We start from the raw sequence: 19127 nt of genomic DNA, 5'->3' as shown, positions 1-19127 counted from the left end.
GAGTGCGTGTCTGTGTGTTTGTGTGAGCGTTTGTGCGTTTCTTCGTGAGTGATAATGAGATTTGAAGCGGACAAGAGTGTTACCTAAGTAGACTTTTAATTGGATACAAGAGACGTAAAACGAGCTATACTAACATTTGTTCTGTTTCATCATAATCAAGTACTAATACAAGTACATTAGCGTCTACATAAAGTTGTGAGGTGGGGAATCTGTACAGTTTCCTGAGCATCACCTAGAGCACTGCCCTTTGTGCTCACTCTAAATTTATAAATGACGTTTTATAGGTACCCGTCCCCAAATTGGGATACAGTAAGATAGGAGAGGAGTACATAGAGCCGTGTATACAGCATCTAAATTTTTTCGGTCCGCTGAATTACATTAATTTTTTAAAAACGAAGATAGCCTGCTTATTCTGTTGGCTACAGATTGTACTTAATCATACCAATTGAAGCTCTCATCTAAAGTGATACCCAGATGCTTTATGCAATCAGTGAGGGGCACTTACAGACAGACGATTCGCTGGTGCAGGTATGATCACGGATTTCAATAGAGCCTTCAGCGGGATGGGCAGTGTGTCTTGTAGCCAGTGTAATAAATTGCGATTTCTCTACATTTAGTATAAGTAGATTATTATTAAACCATTCCATTACCAACCTGAATACGGATTCTGCAGAAGCAACCGTGTCGGTTCAGCCACTCCCAGAGACGATTAATGCTGTAGCATCAGCTTAAGCAAAGATACGACATTGTGGAATAGACATACTGCACAATTCGTTAACGTAAATCTGGAACAACGTAGGGCCAAGGATACTCCCTTGCGGCACTCCGTACTCTATAGTTTCCTGCTGGCTTATGTAGGTACCGATTTTAGTACATTGAGTTTGATTAGACAAATAATCGGCAAATATACTGTGAACTGCGACCCTAATGGCAATAACTTGAATATGATTTCTAGAGTTCTGGAATACGACCCTCAGACACTACATCATAACATTTGGGAGAGATGCATTATTTATGATGATAACTTTATGAACTGTAAAATTGGCTGAATGTGTTGATACCAGTGTCACATTTGTATTTTCTTTTTTCAGTTTGGGGATACCCTTTTAGAGAGAATATCCTAATTAATAGAATTTAATTCGGGTAAATTTCAACAATCTTTTTATTCCAGATTCCGGAACAATGTGAAGAAGTAGTAGCGAACAAGGCAATCGAGCTGTGGCAGTACTATGGAGCTCAGCCTCAAAATGATCAACTAGCGAAAAAATGATGTATGACCTTCTAATGGGCTTTGAGCTCATTAGAAGGAAAAAATGCAATAAATGCTTGGTTGCCGATAGTGGCGAGTGGAGAGACACTGTGTATTTAAAAAGTTTAAAATTTGATAAAAATAAATTTTACTGTGCTGGCTTAGCAATTAGAGGAGAGCACAGAGCTTTGAAATTCAATTTCGTAAACTACTGTTGTCTGTTGGGCGTAAAGAAAATGTGTAATGCTTCTGTGGCAATGAAAAGACCATACTCTGTATTATTGCTTATAATGTGTCTAGGTGTGTAAGTAAAACTGCATTAAATGGTATATTGTGTAATAGTATTTTAGTTTTATTGCATAGAAACGCTCATCTTCATTCTTTATAATATGGATCATTACATTCTAAAGGAACTTCGGCTATTGAAGGCTAAGATTGACGAATTGTTAATATTTCATTTATATTAGAATTGTAGACTCGAATTATGGCAACACTAATTCTCTCGCCATTTTGCAAGAATGTCAGCCAAATCATCATCTCGAGTTTTTAGTTAATTTTTACGTTATTTCTCATTTAATTGCAGTGTTTTTGATTTTAAACGTCGTTTTGTAGATAAATTACAAAAATGGATCGATTTATAAGTATGTGGAAAGTTCGGGAGCTGGCGGACAAAGTGTGAGTGCTGTTATAATTTTCGCTTAAGTTTTATGTAAATTACTCCCATCTGTGGTGTGAATAAAGGTCTATAACGTTATTGAACGCCACCTTTTGTTACTGAATTTTTGTATTTTATTGTTTGAGTACAATAAATTAGGCTCTATTAACCTGTTCTCGTATTTAATTTTTTTTAAAGTTACGGTTGTTTTTTGCCCAAAATAGTCGTTATCGTGCTTGTGCACTAGCCGACTCTGCTACGGGACCGGTTTTTCATTAATGATGGCCATACGATATCATGTAATTGCATAATTTGACAATATTGAATGTTCCACAATCTTTTTTCTTTTCGATATCGTCCTTGAGAACCAGGCATGCACAACTGGTACAAGTTGGGTACAAGTATGTGCATATACGACGAGATTAATTATTATAAGTAAACACGTTTAATTCGTATGGTTTGTACGAAATTTTTTAATGAGGATATTAGTCAATTTATTTTTACAATTTAAATTACCACATTGGTCAGAGGAAATAGTGAATTAACTAATTATTAAAGAGCAAGTGTATTCCTGAAAGTTACTATTTTTTTAGCAAAACTCTAGGTAATAGTGTATTGTCTAGTGATGAAAGAGACTCAGGGTCGTATTCTAGAACTCGACTCAATGCTCAAGTCAGGATTTGAGCATTGAGGTTTGGAATTTGGAAATACGACCCTAATGGCAAGGTCTTGAGTATGATTTCTAGTGCTTTGAATCATACTCAAGTCCTGACTTGAGCATTTAGTAGAGTTCTAGAGTATGACCCTTATTAGTCTTTCAAGGCCTTTTAAAAAACCTCGACTAATTTTTAACGCCTCATGTCTAGTCTTGTAACCTCAAGTCTCGAGTCATAAGACTAAAAACCCTAGGAAGCTTAAAAGACTTATTCTTAAGCTTAAAAGATATATTACAAACTCAAACTCTTTCACAAGGAGCTCTACCGCTACTAAAATTGTACATTCAATGCCCTAACAACCTGACCCCTAGTCAACCATTTGGTTCTGAGAGCCTTTTCCCGCATTCAACAGAAAAATGTAAAGAAATTCCAGCTTTATGTTTGAAATTTGTGTTTATGTAATTAAAGATCAATTGGCTTTTAAAGTTTCTTAAAATTTTAACAGCTCACTGTTTAAAGGTTAAGTTTGTTGAACACCGTTCTTCACACTGATCTACTCAGAACCAAATAAACAGTAACGCGGTCAGGTAGCTTAGGGCGTAGACTGTACATGTTACTACTTAGTAATAACAACTAACATTTTCAACCAACTTAAAAAGGAGGAGGTTCTCAATTTGACTGGTTTTTTTTTGTGTGCATGTTACACAACTACTCTGACATTTATCAACCAATTTTGATGATTCTTTTTTGTTGAAAAGAGGGTACCTCAGTATTGGTCCCATTTAAATTTCAACAAAATATTCCACCTCTTAGGGTGGCTAACTAGGGGATGAATCCAGTTTCAAGCCTGAAAGCATATGTGGACGGTAATTCAACATAAAATAATCTAGTTTTACCCGCATTCTAATATAACAACAAACAACTCAATATCAGGTGCTAGCTATAAGTACTCATAGATGACACCCACTGCTTATACTAGATGTGGCTCTTATATTAATTTTATATCAGTTTTAAAGTTTCACCAATGATATTAAAATAAAAGTTTGTTTTTTATAATTGACACAAAGATGGAACAAACTCAAAGAAAAATTACTTCGCCTGGCTGGATTTGAACCAACAACTTTTTCGCCTAACGCGGGCTAACTCTCTCTGAGCTGAGGTACAATGAAACTTCATAGAAAGATTTTTATAGGGAGGTATTCCATTGCATTTAGCACAGAAGACTTATTTTATTGTGCAGTTTGGTAAAGTGAGAGAACCTAGTAATATTGTCTAGAATAATTATTGTTATATAAATAATTGTCATACTTCTAACAATTTGAGATTTGTTATACTTGTATGTTATTTTGAATTTGTCATACAAAGATTAATATTCCCATGTGTTCACAATGTGTAAAAAACCTATTAAATAAATACATATCTGAATCTTGAATTTTTCAGTTTGTTACTTAAATTATTTGTGGTTCAAAAGAATATGGATTTGCACTAATAAAGTAAAAAAACCGTATGAAATGTTTAAAATAAAATCTAATCAGCAGTGATGGGTATTCTGTGTAAAAGATTCAGATAACCTAGGGATTGTGTGTTCTTTTTTATTTTCCAAAATTCCGAATGGAATAGATATCTGGTGGTAATGTAGGTTCTCTTGCCTAGGTAAGTAAATCCGTCTTATCTATTTCTGGTTATACAGATTGAAAAGTGGGAAGACCTAGTGCAATTACAGACAGAAGAGACTCGTGACCTTAAATTCCACTACCAGCAATACATTTGTGATATTAAAGAGACTTCTGTAGTGTATACAATGTCTATTTGTGATGGTGACCATTTACCATCAGGTGGACTGTCTAATATACATATTCTGGATATTTTGGCTACTGATATTCATAGTACAGAGAATTCTTTAGCTAGAGATCAGGTAATTGGTTTAATTGTCTAGCACATTGTTATTATTTGGATTATAATTGAACAAAATATTTTCGCTATTTATATACTTGACTTAGGTGATACAACTAAACTAATTCACGCAATTAGTTGTAATGTCACATAGGCATTTTAATCTTAATTGGTTAAATGCATGACTAATGGATTACCTGTTCTGATAAATTATATTATGTTAAAAGTTTTAGCTTCTTATCTTTGCTATTTCGGCCACTACGCGCCAGTTGGTGTTGATGTCGCTTGGTTCTTTTTCCTTCATGATTTGTTTCTACATAATGGACGAAATATCATAACTTTTATTTAACCTCTAAAGAGGTCTAATTTAAAGTATGTATAAATAGTTTAATATAAGAAAGCAAAGTGTCAATGTCAACTTGGAGTCGAGACCATGTGGAGACTCGACTTCACAGTAAAGCAAAGACCTCATTAATCGTGAACGTGTAGGCTAACAAGTCAATTAACATGTTCAAAGAGTAGGTTTCTGTTTTTTTTATAATATCAAGTGACGGGACAGTACATGTATTACAGTTGCAATGCCACGCAAAGCTTAAATCACAAAGATCTTAGGGCCACTGCCACTGCGCCCGACACCCTGAGACATAAGTTAAGAAGTCCCATGTGCCTGTAATTTCACCTCTTCACATTTGTAATTTCAAAACCGGAACGCAGTAATGCTCGCATTACTGCTTGGCGACAGAAATAGATAAGGTGCCAGAACTCTTTCACGAGGAGCTCTACTACTACTATTCACAGCATACTTTTCCCAGAGCTTCTCAGAAATCGCTTAGTGCTTTTAGAGTTCAGTATAATGATGCTTTTCAAGCGCTTTTGGGGCTGCCTCGCTTTTGTAGGGCATCATTCGCTGAGGCATGCACAAATGGATTCCACGCAATCGTATGCAAGAGCTGCCTCGCTGATGAGCAGGTTGCAGACCAACACCAACAGTTACTCTGGAGGCGATTGCGAGTAGACCGATTCCCCCACACACAAACATGTAAACCAGTTAACATAGTCAATGTTTACAAGCATAAAAACATTGTCTGGTTACATAAGTGTGTAGTGTATTTATTAAGTTAATTTGTTTTAAATTATTTCTATAACTATTAACAATAGCAATATGTTTGTAATACTATGACCAATAGATCCTAGTTGAATAAATAACTTGTATTATTATTATTGTCTCTAGAACGAAAATTATCCTTAAACAACATTTATGTTGAGTGTGTGCGTTATTATTTAGGAAAAATAACTTATTTTTTTATCATTGACTACTAGGACAAACCAGTTCTTAATGTTTGCGTGCAGTTTGTATGTGTTGTATGCATACAAACTGTGTACAGATATTTTTCAAAATAACTTTTGCGCTTTTGGTGCCTTTTGAGTAGCAATATTTAGATTTTTTACTGCTCTTAGATCACTCTTCAATTTATAATCAAGTACATAACGTACAACTTTGACGATAAAAGTTATTTTCGTATTTCAAATCAGAATTTAATGTACTTAAATAAATAATATTTTTTTGTTGCGATGGTAGCCACGTTTTGGCAATAGACGCTGGTTCGTGTTCAGTCGGATCGAGGGAATATTTCTTTGTGTTTATACGATCTTTGTATGAACAATACTAAATAATACATTTTCGTAAAATTTGCAAGTTATTTTCACTAACATTAACGTTGTAAGGGATGATTCTTACAAGATGTAGCAATAAATGCGTACTTATGGTACGTACCTTACGCCCTCTAATTGCAACGTACATTTCAATACGATAAGAAAATATAACATTGTACATTCTAATTGCACATGCGGGTTGTAACACGTATATTGTAACAATTTCTCCGCGCTTGTTTTCTCCGCTGACATTTGTCGTCATGGACAAAGCGATAAATTCAAGGCGTGAAATACTTTTGTTGTCATACTATGAATAACAAACGACATTTTTAAATTGGTAATTGTAAAATGGTAAATAATATTTATTATTCATAATGATACAAAAGATCGAACAACTCAAAAATTATTTCGATCTGGCTGGTTTCGAACCAGCTTCTGTTGCCACACCGGGGTCAAGGGAATTTTCCAGCCAGATCGGAAGGAACTTTTCTAGCAAATTAGTATTGGGGTATATTCACATACAATATCTTCAGTTTACTGCAACCCGTGACCACGGAGCGTGCAACCGTTCCGAAATATCGGGAAAATAAAAAGAAGTCATACCGTGGTAAGAAACCTGATACTAGTGATAATCATTTAGTGAATAACCACGAAAGTCTTAAAATCTACATAGCTCTCATATTTACCTCCAACCTCGCCATTCTTCTTTCGCTATCGGTGCTAGAAAGTCCGGAACACTCCATCCGAAAGTCGTTGACTTACCACCCACTTGTCCGAAGCGCTTTAGATTAGTAATTCATCGCCGACGTCTTTTTTTCGAAAGCTACAATTTAGTGCTTTTCAAGTCACGAACGCGTTGTCATCGACCACAGCGTAACTGAACACCACCTGAAATTGTGGCCAAGCTTTAGAAAACAACTTGCATAAATTATGTATTTTCGAATTTTCATATAAAAATATGTATTTTCATAATTTCACTAAAATTATGCAAGTGGGTTTCTTGTGACATAGTATAGTGTAAAAGGTAATTATTTGTGAAGATATTTAAGTGTATAATGTAATGTGTATTAAATTAGCAAAACACACAACAGCTTTAGTATTAAGTTTTATGGCCACGGCATGTCAGAAAGGGTTAAATATGAGGAACATGTTTATTGACGGCTTAAAATCCAAAAACAAAGATCTGCAAAAAGCACAGAAAAATTCGTAATATCTGCTGGTTCGTTCCGTGGCTTAGTTGGTATAGCGTCTGGCGCGGCTTGCTAGAAGACGTTGGTTCGAATCCTGCCGAACCTAAGGATTTTTTTTCTAAGTGTTCGATGTTTGTATTACTAATTATAAATAAATAAAAAATATTTCTCAAATAAGCATCCATTTGAGAAATAGGGAATAGAAGCCGGAACCTTCTCGTCCAGCGCTCATAGTGTAAATCGTTAGGCTACCGAAGTTGCCAATTTCTAATATAATTCTGACAACTATTTAGTGTTTATATTTACAACTTCCAACCAGCACAATATGTGAAGTCTGCAATGATATCCATACAAATTAATGAAAGTAGTCCAGTCATGTGTACGCAATTCTGATTTTTGAACCTTGAATTAACTACTGTGTAGACCTTATTTTGTACAGTCTACAAAAAATGGCACTAGGGTGCTACAAAATCCACCTACGTCCTCGACTGCGTACTATATTAGCCATTTTCACTTTAAGATTGAAGATCACTGCTTACGATAACAATGCATAGCTCGGCAATGCATAATCTGCAATACATTAATTCCCGACGGCAGATTACACAGTCATTGAATAAACTATTTGTTTTTTCATGGTACAGGGGCAACCGCTAAATGGCGCCTTATGAAAAAAAAAACCGTGGTGGTTGTTGTATGGTTACGGTATGAATAGAAAAAATTAACAATGTGACATTGTCCACAGCTATTGTACGCCATTTCATGTTTTGCATTGTCGTATCTTTTTTGTCAAATTCAAATTATTTTTATTTCATGAATTACACTTGAAGTCGTTAATTAAACATAATTGAACAATTTTTTCTGGTTTTTAGGTTTTCTCGTTGCAGGAATTGAAAATGAAACTGTTTTTTTTTCATCATTTTTTCAATCGCGTGTTTTTTTTTTTCGATCAAACCAACCAACATTTCGGGTTTTTGACAGGTCCCATAGTCACGACTGACTCTAGATGTTTGTTAGTCAGTAATGGTTATTTTAAATAGCAAAAACTATTTATGTGTAAATGCCAATTGCACAAGATGAAAAATTGTATGTATATATTTTTTTACCTCTCAAGTTCTGAGGTTTTCGTGATTGTTACACATAACAAATGAAATATGTATATCGCGTATATATGATTTTTAAACAAACCAACGTTTAGGGATCTTAACGGGTTCCATGCTCGCGGCTGATTGTTTTACCTCGAATAGTTTTCAACCACTTTTTATTTTACTTCCACTAAATGTAAGTTCTGTAATATTTCCATATGGACCTTCTCGAGCTTTCTAGACTAGCTGCCTCATTTGCTGGTATTAGCGATTTTTTTTTATAATACAAAGTGACGGGACGAATAAGGTGACAGTACTTCCCTGGACGAACTCTTTCACAAGGAATCTACTGCTGATTCTAAATGAGAGTTGGTCTAAATAAGAATCGTTTGACAAACTGTGGTTGTGGCGCCTCTGGCGGCAATTTGTGACAAGAGTTTTGCTTGGCGGGGAATCAAGGATTAGTGGGGAATGTTGGTGGAAAAATATGGACATGTTGATTCCAGTTGAATTGAAAATAAAGGGATTTATCTGGTAAATAACCGAGCACTCTATTCGTAAATGTGGTTTATATGATCTTGTACTAGTTTCTTGACATTGACATGTGACATCGTCGTGTAATGAAACAAAAAAGAAAACAGAATCGCCAATACCTGTTTGTTATCTTCTAAATCCTTGTTACCCGTATACGATGATATTATTCTTTCAACACTAATGGACGTAATTTTTTTTACTTAAACAATTATTTGCGTAGCAATATAGAGTACGAAATTTTGGTGGAATTTATTTTTATCTTACAAATTTTGCAGCTGCTAGACCTTTTGTGCTCGGTGTTCTTAAATCTTAAAGTGGAAATGGTCAGTATAGCACAAAGACGAAGATATAGTTTGCGTAGCGCCGTTAAATGTGCGTAATAATATGCAAGGGCTACACTTGAGAGTCTAAAATTCAATAAAATTATACACACACTCGACTGGATTACTTATTAGTTAACAGCATAAAATATCTGGTCATTACGTGTATTGACCCAAAATTGACTGACCTTCTGTTTGTGTTTTGTTTCTCATTTCAGAACAAACGTAGTGATGAACTACACGGAGATAGAAGGCAAAGTTCGCGAAGCCACATCAGACGAGGCGTGGGGTCCCACAGGGCAACAGATGCAGGAGCTGGCGCTGGCCACGTTCACCTACGAACACTTCCCCGAGGTCATGTCCATGCTCTGGCGGCGGATGCTGCACGATAACAGATCACACTGGAGACGCACGTATAAGGTACGTACTTTGCTCTCTATCTTTTTTAAACAATTATCTTTACCTCCCCAAGATTCAGCAAAGGACAATGGGGAAAGCGCTAAAAGCCCAATGGGCCTATGGATAATATTGTCTGGGTCCATCACTTCACATGTTACAAACCAGCTACAATACATTCCTCCTCGCAAGAAAAGACCTCTATCTTTCTATTTCCTTGGTTTCGTTGTAATTATGCTCCCGAGGCCAAGTCCATACTATGGCGGCCTATGAATATAAGATGACAAGTCGTAAAAGAATGGATTTTTCTCCGCAACCTTTTATACTATTGCTAATTTCAATCCGAATTGATAAACACTTGATATCATCTGATGGTAGAAAAGAAATCAATTTCTGCCTTAGAGCATTTGCGCACTACGTCATCGTATCAGTTCTGAATCCGAGAAATGACGTTCCGAAATGTCACAGGGATCATTTTATCTCTAGGTGTACAAGCGATATTCGTATTGTCCCGGAGTCGAAACGGACTTAGTGCACAAGCGACATCCGAAGTGAGTCCGATTTTTCTAGATTTGTATAGTCTCGGATTCGGAACGAATGCGAATCGGGTGCTGTGCGCAAGCGCACTTAGGTTCCACAATAACGACTAAGTAGTTTTCAAAGCTTTTTATTGGCGAAATTTTTTTCCTTGTGACTAATTATTTTTAATGATGAATGGTAATTAACGTTTATGTAAATGAACGTCTATCTGTATTGTCATCAGTGCCTTCTTTTGCTGAGCTACTTAGTTCGTAACGGGTCAGAGCGCGTGGTGACGTCAGCAAGAGAACACATCTACGATCTACGCTCGTTAGAGAACTATACCTACGTGGACGACTTGGGCAAAGACCAGGTGAGAATCAGTCTATGTGTGTCATCAGTCTATGGGCGTATTGTTTTGGAAATTAAGGCGAGTTTTCCACTGCTCTCAAAATGCGACAAACGGTTTTTAAATAAACCGAATAGTCGCGTGGAATACTCTATTGATGCCAACTTGCCTTAAGCGCAGGCCACACCGCGAACAAAGCTAACTTAGCTTGCTTAGCTCACGTACTTGCATGCAAAACTAAGCTAAGAAAATACGTAGTAAGTAGTGACTATACCTGCGGGGGTGAAGGGCGGCAGAAGGGCGATATATTTTACAAAGCTACCGGGATCGTTGGGTTAGTTTAGCTAGCTCTGTTAGCTTAGTTCACGGTGTGAACCGAAGTATGAAAAGATGACCCGGTTACGTGAGCTAAGTTAGCTTAGCTTCATTCGCGGTGAGGTCTGCGCATTAGAAACTAGTGTAAACATCACGCAGTACCTTTTTGTTCGGTTTGATAGTTTACATGTAATTTTAAGTTTCGGAAACATAAAACACTCTGGAGATCGCTAACTTATTTTCCGCAAAATAACACATTGCCAGAAGCCCAAATAGATATTTAAAGAATTTATATAAAAGTTTTTATTAGTGCATGAAGGCGATAAGTGCGCCTTTGCTCACCTAAAAGAAATATTTCTTTGGTACCATATAAAATATACGTGAACATTTAGAGTTAACTGCCAGGTAAAATAAAAAAATACAGCTGAACTATACAAATGGTTAATTATGAATAAAATGTAGTGTGTATTTAGTACCATTATTTTGGTATAATCCAATAATTACTATTTATGCAGAAACTCGCATATAAATACACTTCATTTAATTTGATTGTCTCGGCAGTAGATGTCTAAAGTGTGAAAGATTGGTACTAGACTAAGAGCTTAGTGTCTAATGTCACAAGAGCACATTTTTATGTAACTCTATTGAATTTGAGTTGAATCGTGCTCGGCAGGGTATTAACGTCCGACACAAGGTGCGCGAGCTGATCGACTTCATCCAGGACGACGACAAATTGCGCGAGGAGCGAAAGAAGGCCAAGAAGAATAAGGACAAATATATCGGTGAGTGGCTCTGCATGGTGGCATTTCTGTTCTATTGTTATTGCTATAATGCTGATTGTATCGTTGCGTTATGTAATCCTCGTCTTGGAATGTTACAGGCCTGTCTTCAGAGGCGGCGGTCATGGGCTCGCGAATGGGGGGTATGGCAGGAATGGCGGGAATGGGTGGCGCTGGCGGGTGGGGCGAGTACAGCGACAAGAGCAGCACTTGGGGTGAGTTTCGCTTGGGACGAGGTCGCGCGGCAGAATTCACCGCGACCAGAGTCGTGCCGCTTTTTCTTAGGGAGTGACCACAATTTCGGCCAGAAAAAGCTGTATGTTCATGAATTGAGAGCGAAAAAGGATAAATGGATTTCGTTTCAGCTGTTCGAATGGAATCGAAACGCGTCTCGTTTTTTTCAATCTTTTTACGTGAAGTTTTTCCTAAACGGTTTATGCCGTTTTGTTGGTAAATGTGACGATTTCTATATGTATAGTTTCTTTTTTAAAATGAAGTAAAATGATATGTGCAGGGTTGCCAGTTTTCGTAAGATTTTAAATAGTCATGTAGTTGTTGTCGACAATTTTATCGACAGATTGTGAAAATAGGTAAAATTATGATAAACTTGTGTGAATTGTGAATTTTACGACATTCTGATTATTATTATACATTATACATTCGAGTAATTGGTCGCTAATGACTGAAATAAGTTCCGCTATTTATGTCATAAGCGCAATAAAAACTTACTGGGTCGATAGAATATTTATTGACTGCAAGCGGGCAATACTTTTACGCGACGAACTGTCATTGCACTCCGTCTTCAAAAAAGACAGACTACAGTTAGTATATGAGGTATTGCAGTGAATTCTCGGCGAAGACCGCGCGTAGAGGCCGACGTGCGTGTAAAACGAGTGGTCTTTTCCCAGACGACGGGCCCAAAGAGCGGAACGAGGAGGAGGAGTACGAGAGGAACGACTCCGACGACGACTACGGCCACCGCAAGCCGAAGAAGTGAGTGCGCGGGAGCTCGCCGACGCGAGACTCCGTCCGCGGTGACTCGTGCGATCGTGCGCCTTGCAGGGAGTCCAGGGAGTCCAGGGAGTCCAGGGAGTCCAGGGAGCACGTGTACCGCGACGCGGCGCCGGCCGAGGCCGCGGTGGGGCCTCCGGGGCCTGCGGGGCCGGGGCCGCGCTTAGCCGGCGACGGGCTGGCGCTCACCCTGCAGCTCAAGAGCCCCGCGCGCGCCAAGCCGGCCTCGCCCGCGCGCCGCATCGACCTGGGTGAGCCCCGGCACTTGCTGTCAACAGTCCGCGCTGGTTGCCGACGAGTCCTGACGTTTCTTCTACCACTTTCTGCTTAATAATGACATTTGAGAATTCTCCTTGACAATGTCTGATCCGTTGCCGGTATTACATAACAAGCTCTCGCTTGTTTGTCTCCAATGACGAATGACTGCATTCATTCTTCCCTACCTGGTATAGACCGGATTGCGATGGGATTAGAAGAATTAGCCGTGCGTTGTTGCAAGCGAGGAAGACAGGTGTCACACGTTGCGTTATTGCCTAGTTGTCTATTGTAGGCTCGCCGTTATTTATTTTTTTCTTTGTTCGACAATAAGCATACAAATATACAGATTTTTTCTTAAAAATATTTGAAGACCAGTACCTTGTAATTTAATAAACCCCTGCGCCAACCTGCCGCTTTTCAGATACCCCTTTCACCACTGTTGCGTACAGGACACAAAATTGTCTATAGCGGGAAATCACGAAAACCACCACTCCAATTTGACGTTTCACGTATATTGTACGTCGCCTATGCAGGCGCAGCCGCGACGTACGCCAAGTCGGCCGCGGCCCCGGCCCCGGCCGCCGCGGCGCCCGCCCCGCCGTCCGCCAACTCGCAGGAGCTGCTGGACGACCTGTTCAAGACGTGCGCGCCGCCCGCCCAGTCGCAGCCCCCGCAGCCGTCTCGGCCGTCACTCGTGCTCGAAGACGACTTCGACCCCCGGTGAGCCCTTCCTTGGACTTCTAAAAGTTCTGCGTTCAATTGGATTCTGAAAGATGACTTCTGTATGACTATGTTCAAATTACTTTTTATGCACATTACAATCGAATCAAAAAAATAACTCAAGCAGTTATTTTTTTGCTCCAATGTTCGTACTTCCAGTCTTTCGAAATTGTCCCAGAATCAACAATTTTTTTATTATTTATTAAATTAGAATTTGCTGGTAACCCATTTTTATGTTCGCTTTGAGTTTTACTGAGCTAAATTACGTATTTGGGTTATTATTAATGTTTGTTAATGACAACTTGTTAGTAGGAAAAATTATTTAAAGCTTAGCAACAAATGAGAATTCAAAACTATATATATATATATATATTATATATTATATAATATATATTATACCTTATTATAATAGTCTTTGTTTAACGTTTTATTAACAGTTAGCAACCACAAAGTTTAACATTGCACCAATAGATAGCACCTCAAAAATATTGTACCGTTTTTTGTATGAGAATCATTTGATACTACGATGCTGAATTTGTTCATTATAAGGTGTTATGAAAACAACCACAAATAACACTGTAATGAATAGTTCAAAGTGACGTCAGCTGTAAAATTTTTACATAATCCAGCTAACCCGTAATTTATATCTGCGGTGAACTCTTCGCTTACTATTGTTATTTTGATTTCTGTTACATTGTAGTATACGCTGTTAAATGACCGTGCGTTTAGAACGACCGCGCTAAATGTTTGTCAGTTTTGTGCGAGATACCCGCACAGCGCCACTGGCGGTGCAAGAAGAAGGAATACTTTGTGTGCAAATATTTCGAAAGCGACTGTCACTGTAAACTCGCCAATCGAAAACCGATCGAGACGCGAAGCCGCGAGTGACAGGCGAGTGTTACGTTGCAGGGCCGACGAGGCTCCGCGGAAGGACTCGGTCGAGTTCGGCGACTTCGCGAAGGCCTTCGGCGGCGCCCCCGCGCCGACGCCCGCAGCGCCCGCGCCGCCCGCGCCCGCGCCCGCCGCCCTGGACGCCTTCGCGGACTTCTCCAGCGCCTTCAGCGCCGCCGACGCGCAGCCCAAGCCGCCCGCAGGTATTCTTCCTGCTGCTCTTTCGTTTCGCCGTGGGTGACGCACGATTATATTAGAGTATGTAAAGGTGAAATACAGGCACATGGGTCTTGTCGACTTAAGTGCCAGTGCCCCTCGGGTCTTTGCGATTTAAAGTGTCTCTCTCTCAAATCTGAGTGGCACTGCAATTGTTACGGATATGCGTGTCGCTTGACAACAGCCGCACGACTCGTTCGTCCCGTCACTAGGTATGAAATTAAAAAAATAATAAGTTGAACTATTTGTATAACTGAAGCTTCATCCCTGACATTGACTTGACCGCGAATAGTCCGAAGGCGACTGTACAAAAACTCACAGTATATTACTTATGGATGGCGTAAAAAGATTTACATTGTGACTAACACCCCCCAACGTACAGCCGCGCCGGCGTCGAACGTGGACCTGCTGAGCGAGCTGGGTCCCCCTCCGCTGGCCCCGCTGAGCCTCTCCGACGTGGGCGCCCCTCTGCAACCCACCTTACCAATGCAGGGTAAGTTTCTCGCATCTTCTAATTCATGAAACACCACGAATTTGTTATGGGAGTTTGTGCAATTTTGTTCTTGCTCACTTAGCCAAACAATTTCTTTGAACACCTGAATGGAAGATTTTTTACTTTAATCATAAACGGTTATTCAAAATCAAAACCTGCAAGCCTTACATATGCCATTACATATTCATTACCAAAAATAATTCCAGAAAAAGAGGTCATCATATCTGTTCTACTTTCCTGTGAATTGACAGAAATATTCGTATCGATTCTGTGATTCCGATTTCTAAATTTAATTTAACGAAATTTTCGTATATTCTATTATTTAGTTTGACTTTATTGCAGCTCTTACGACTTGATAAAGAATAGAACAGAGGATTTACGATCTATCTAAACAGCTCTTTACTCGTGATACAGAGACATGATTTAAAGAATCGTATAGTAGTCTACCAGCAATTACTATTAATAATTCAAAGTGAAATGAAGTCAGTTATTTTCTTACGAAGAAATAATCTTAAGATTAAAACATATGTTCTGAAATTAAGTTTTTTTTTTTAATAAAGAACTAGGAGTCACATAATCGACAACATCGAGTTTTTTTCGGCTTATACATAAATTGATAGCGTTAATATTTGTTTATAATGTACCCGCGTAAGCATGCCGCGATATTTATGTTTGTTATGACAGTTTTGGGCACATTCAGGCATTTTCTCGTTACAGGAAGTGAAAGTGAAGTGAAGAATAATTCCGAAGGAATCCCCCGCTGTATAACACACTTTGTGGACACCCTACATTCACTTGAGAGGATAAAATGCGAAAAAGACCTTTCCATCATCAAGAAATGCCTTACCAATCTCTACAAATACTTACCAGGGCCTATTACCGTACAGAAACTATGCAAAATCGATCAAAAAATTCTTGATTCCGGTGTAATAGAAACGTATTCACAGTTGCTAAGCACTATCATAAAGATGTTGTTACCACAATGGCCTATTTTCAAGGACGAGGTGACGAATTTATTCATTTTGGAAGAAAGTTTCGAATTAAGTAGTGAGATTTTAACAGTTTTATCCGGATTCTTGAGGAACGAGACAGAAAAAAATATTTTGGAAGCTTTGGCAATTATTTTGTTGAAATACACGAAAAGTGATGCTGTCTTAGTCGCCATATTAGATTGCAGTAGCGAAAATATCGAAGAAAAAATAAAACTTTACAAACACGAAACCAATTGGGAAAACTACATACAAATTTTAGTAACACTACCGGAAAGAGTTGCCAATAAATTAAAAACAAGTACCCCAAAGGAATTTTCACATGAAAACTTTTCATGCATTTTAATATTTCATGTAATACGAAGTATGGATTTTATGACAGACAGCAATTTCCACCAAGGGACACATTATGATATTTCCTACTTATCCAATTTACTATCCAAGGTAATAATAAATTACAATATGAATGGGAATTCAGAGGCTATTTCAAAGTTTGTAGATGTTTTAATAAGCTGGTCTGGGCCAGAGAATAAGGAATGTAGTAGATATGTCAGGAGGAAATTAATTCAAACTGTACTATTCCACCTAAACCGACAAGCCATAGATTGCATCTCTGTAATGTTGCTCAAAAAATGTCAAATTAATTATAAAAATAAAGAACAACCCATATTGAACGTCTTAGGACATAATTTGGATAAAAATAAAGACTGGAAGGAAATCTTAACAAAAAAAATACCCTTGTATTATAAACCTAGAGATTATAAAGAGACGGACGTCATTGAAAATTTAATTTTTTACATTTCCACTTCAAAAGACTCGAGCGATATGTTATCTGAATTTATTTTAAGAATTGTAAACGCCTGGTCCGACGTGAAACTCGCAAATACCTCAAATATAACTCAACATGTGTATTTGTCACAGTTACTGATACTAGCTGTGAAATATCGAATTACTATGAAAGATAAACAATGGGACTTTGTTGAATTTAAGACTGTTTTATTCAAAGGAATGTCTAAACATTTGGATGTTTTGTCACAAGAATTCAGGTGCATTGGAATGGCAACCACAGAAATAATTTTAAAGATATTAACTGAGATTGAACATAGAAATGAAGATGCTGTTGAAACTCTAACGTTCGACTACGAAAGTATGGGAAAAGTCTGTCTTGAGATACAAAAAATCTTAAAAGACTTAACAACTAAATGTCTTAATGACGACACTATAGCACCGCCTGACAACTTTAAATCTAGAAGAGTTGATTTAAAATATGCATTAGATACCATTGCCGACAGAGTAATAGATCGCAAACACAGACCAGTACAAAATACAATGATGTCTTGTGCAGTCAAATCACAAGAACAAACAAAAGAAATCGTCAAATCGATAATCTCTGCCAAATTAGACGCTTTAAATAAAGATAACAAGACGTTAAGTGAAGATTTAGATTCAGACGACGATTTACAACCTTACGACATGAGCAATGATGTATCTATAAATGCTAAAAAACGGCCAAATTATTTACGAGATCTGATCGAGTCTATAAATGAATCCAAGGATTTAGAATCTTTTGAGTCAAGCCTTGAAGTTGCTGAAGAATTGGTCAATAAGCAATTGAAGAATGAAGATCCGAAGCTAGCTGTGGAATTGCTCGATCTTTTCATACATTTGGAGCCCAAATTTCGCATTGATGACTTTGATAGCATAAAGTTTAACACGTCAGTCGCCATTGTTTGTAGTCAACCAAAAATTGCCGCCGAACATTTATGTAAAGACATTCACACGGATATCGGTCGATATTCAATAGCAACGAAGATATTCATGCTTGACGTCCTTTCGGAATCGGCGAACAGGATAGCTGATGTGAGACCGCAAGATGAGCAGAAAAGTAAAGAAATCATCAGCAAAGTGGACGAAAACTTAGAAATCCCAGCAGAGGAAATAATACGCCGCAGACTTATAAACAAAACTAAATATTTCCACACAATAAGGCCCCATCCATTTTCGAAAGCGAAGAAAAACGAATTCGCTGCTGTTTCGGATTATTTCTTCTACCCTCTCGTAAGCGGTTTTGGTTCCAGACAGCTATCGTTAAGCCACCATAACGTCAAACAGGATTTCGACAGTATACTTCTATACAAGTATTTGGCAGTCGTTGGCAACATAATTTTGTCTTCGAAAAATTGCCCAAAATGTCCTCAATATTGTTCAGAAATCATCCCTATGCTGATGTACATGAGGTACACGCCTGATCCGAAAATCCAAGCATGTGTCATATCCCTGATAGCTTCAATTGTTTTGGCGTTGCCGACGTCAATTTTGATTGGCGAATTTTTCCACCCAATGATGGAATTCCGAACCTGGCTAGCGGATTTGTTAAGCAACGTGGATTTGACGTTCAAATTGGGAGGTCCCAAATCTGAGACGGCCATTTTCGCCGGTCAAATATTGCATTTGATTGAAAAGAATTTAACGGTTACTGTTAATTGAGTTTGTTCGGTTTATGAAGTTTAGATACACCCACCGCTCTTGTGTAGTTACGAGAGAAGAATTTTTAATAAATGTGCTTCCTTTTATATGGGATTTCATTTCTCGACCTTGATATTTTTATAAATTTATTTAGCATAAAACTTACTCTTGTTGACCGTAGAAGATATAGATTCTTTGAAATTCTCCAATAAGGCGAAGACCAAGAGTTATCTATTATGCAATTGAATATTTTCCTATCTGTCTCAGGTCGAATCGTTCATTTTCAAAGCTGGTTGAGTCACCAAGAGAATCCGGTTGCCATGTCCAAATTAAGTGGATGCCAAAAAAAGCTTCGCTCACTGTTGTTGGACAGTTATTTGCCCTATAGAAAATAGACGCTCAATGACCACATCTCCACTGATTATAAGCGGTGACGGTACGCGTTTATCAAAAATATGCCTATTCACTAACCTTGAACAACCCCATTTGTTTA

General features: G+C 38.1%; 2 protein-coding genes across 2 annotated transcripts in view; both read left to right on the top strand.

Annotated features, from left to right (window-relative positions):
• LOC113227818 (TBC1 domain family member 7) overlaps positions 1–1498 on the top strand; it is a 4710-nt gene extending 3212 nt beyond the window's left edge. Inside the window, exon 6 of the mRNA XM_026460848.1 lies at positions 1172–1498. Coding sequence (XP_026316633.1) covers positions 1172–1270 — 99 coding nt within the window. The 3' untranslated portion in view covers positions 1271–1498. The remainder of the gene's footprint in view (positions 1–1171) is intronic.
• A 280-nt stretch (positions 1499–1778) lies between these two features.
• On the top strand, positions 1779–18866 carry LOC113227813. The gene is made up of 13 exons (XM_026460841.1): positions 1779–1924; positions 9451–9652; positions 10392–10520; positions 11485–11593; positions 11692–11805; positions 12499–12583; positions 12653–12751; positions 12798–12852; positions 13281–13579; positions 14489–14673; positions 15069–15179; positions 15897–16469; positions 16827–18866. The coding sequence occupies exons 1-13, from the start codon at positions 1875–1877 to the stop codon at positions 18653–18655; spliced, it is 3840 nt and encodes a 1279-aa protein (XP_026316626.1). The 5' UTR covers positions 1779–1874; the 3' UTR covers positions 18656–18866.
• Positions 18867–19127: the final 261 nt, after the last annotated feature.

This window comes from Hyposmocoma kahamanoa, unplaced genomic scaffold, assembly GCF_003589595.1.
Source record: "Hyposmocoma kahamanoa isolate Upper Pololo Valley unplaced genomic scaffold, ASM358959v1 217, whole genome shotgun sequence".
Lineage (NCBI taxonomy): Eukaryota > Metazoa > Arthropoda > Insecta > Lepidoptera > Cosmopterigidae > Hyposmocoma > Hyposmocoma kahamanoa.
The sequence above is the reverse complement of the archived record's forward strand: the minus strand, read 5'-3'. Positions and strand labels throughout refer to the sequence as shown.

What these genes read in the sequence shown, in the direction of transcription:
- LOC113227813 (XM_026460841.1), top strand. Translation starts at nt 1,875, where the DNA reads ATGGATCGATTTATAAGTATGTGGAAAGTTCGGGAGCTGGCGGACAAA. An exon ending in GAATAAGGACAAATATATCG is followed by an intron (nt 11,594 to 11,691) that starts GTGAGTGGCTCT and finishes GGAATGTTACAG; the next exon opens with GCCTGTCTTCAGAGGCGGCG. An exon ending in GAAGACGACTTCGACCCCCG is followed by an intron (nt 13,580 to 14,488) that starts GTGAGCCCTTCC and finishes GTTACGTTGCAG; the next exon opens with GGCCGACGAGGCTCCGCGGA.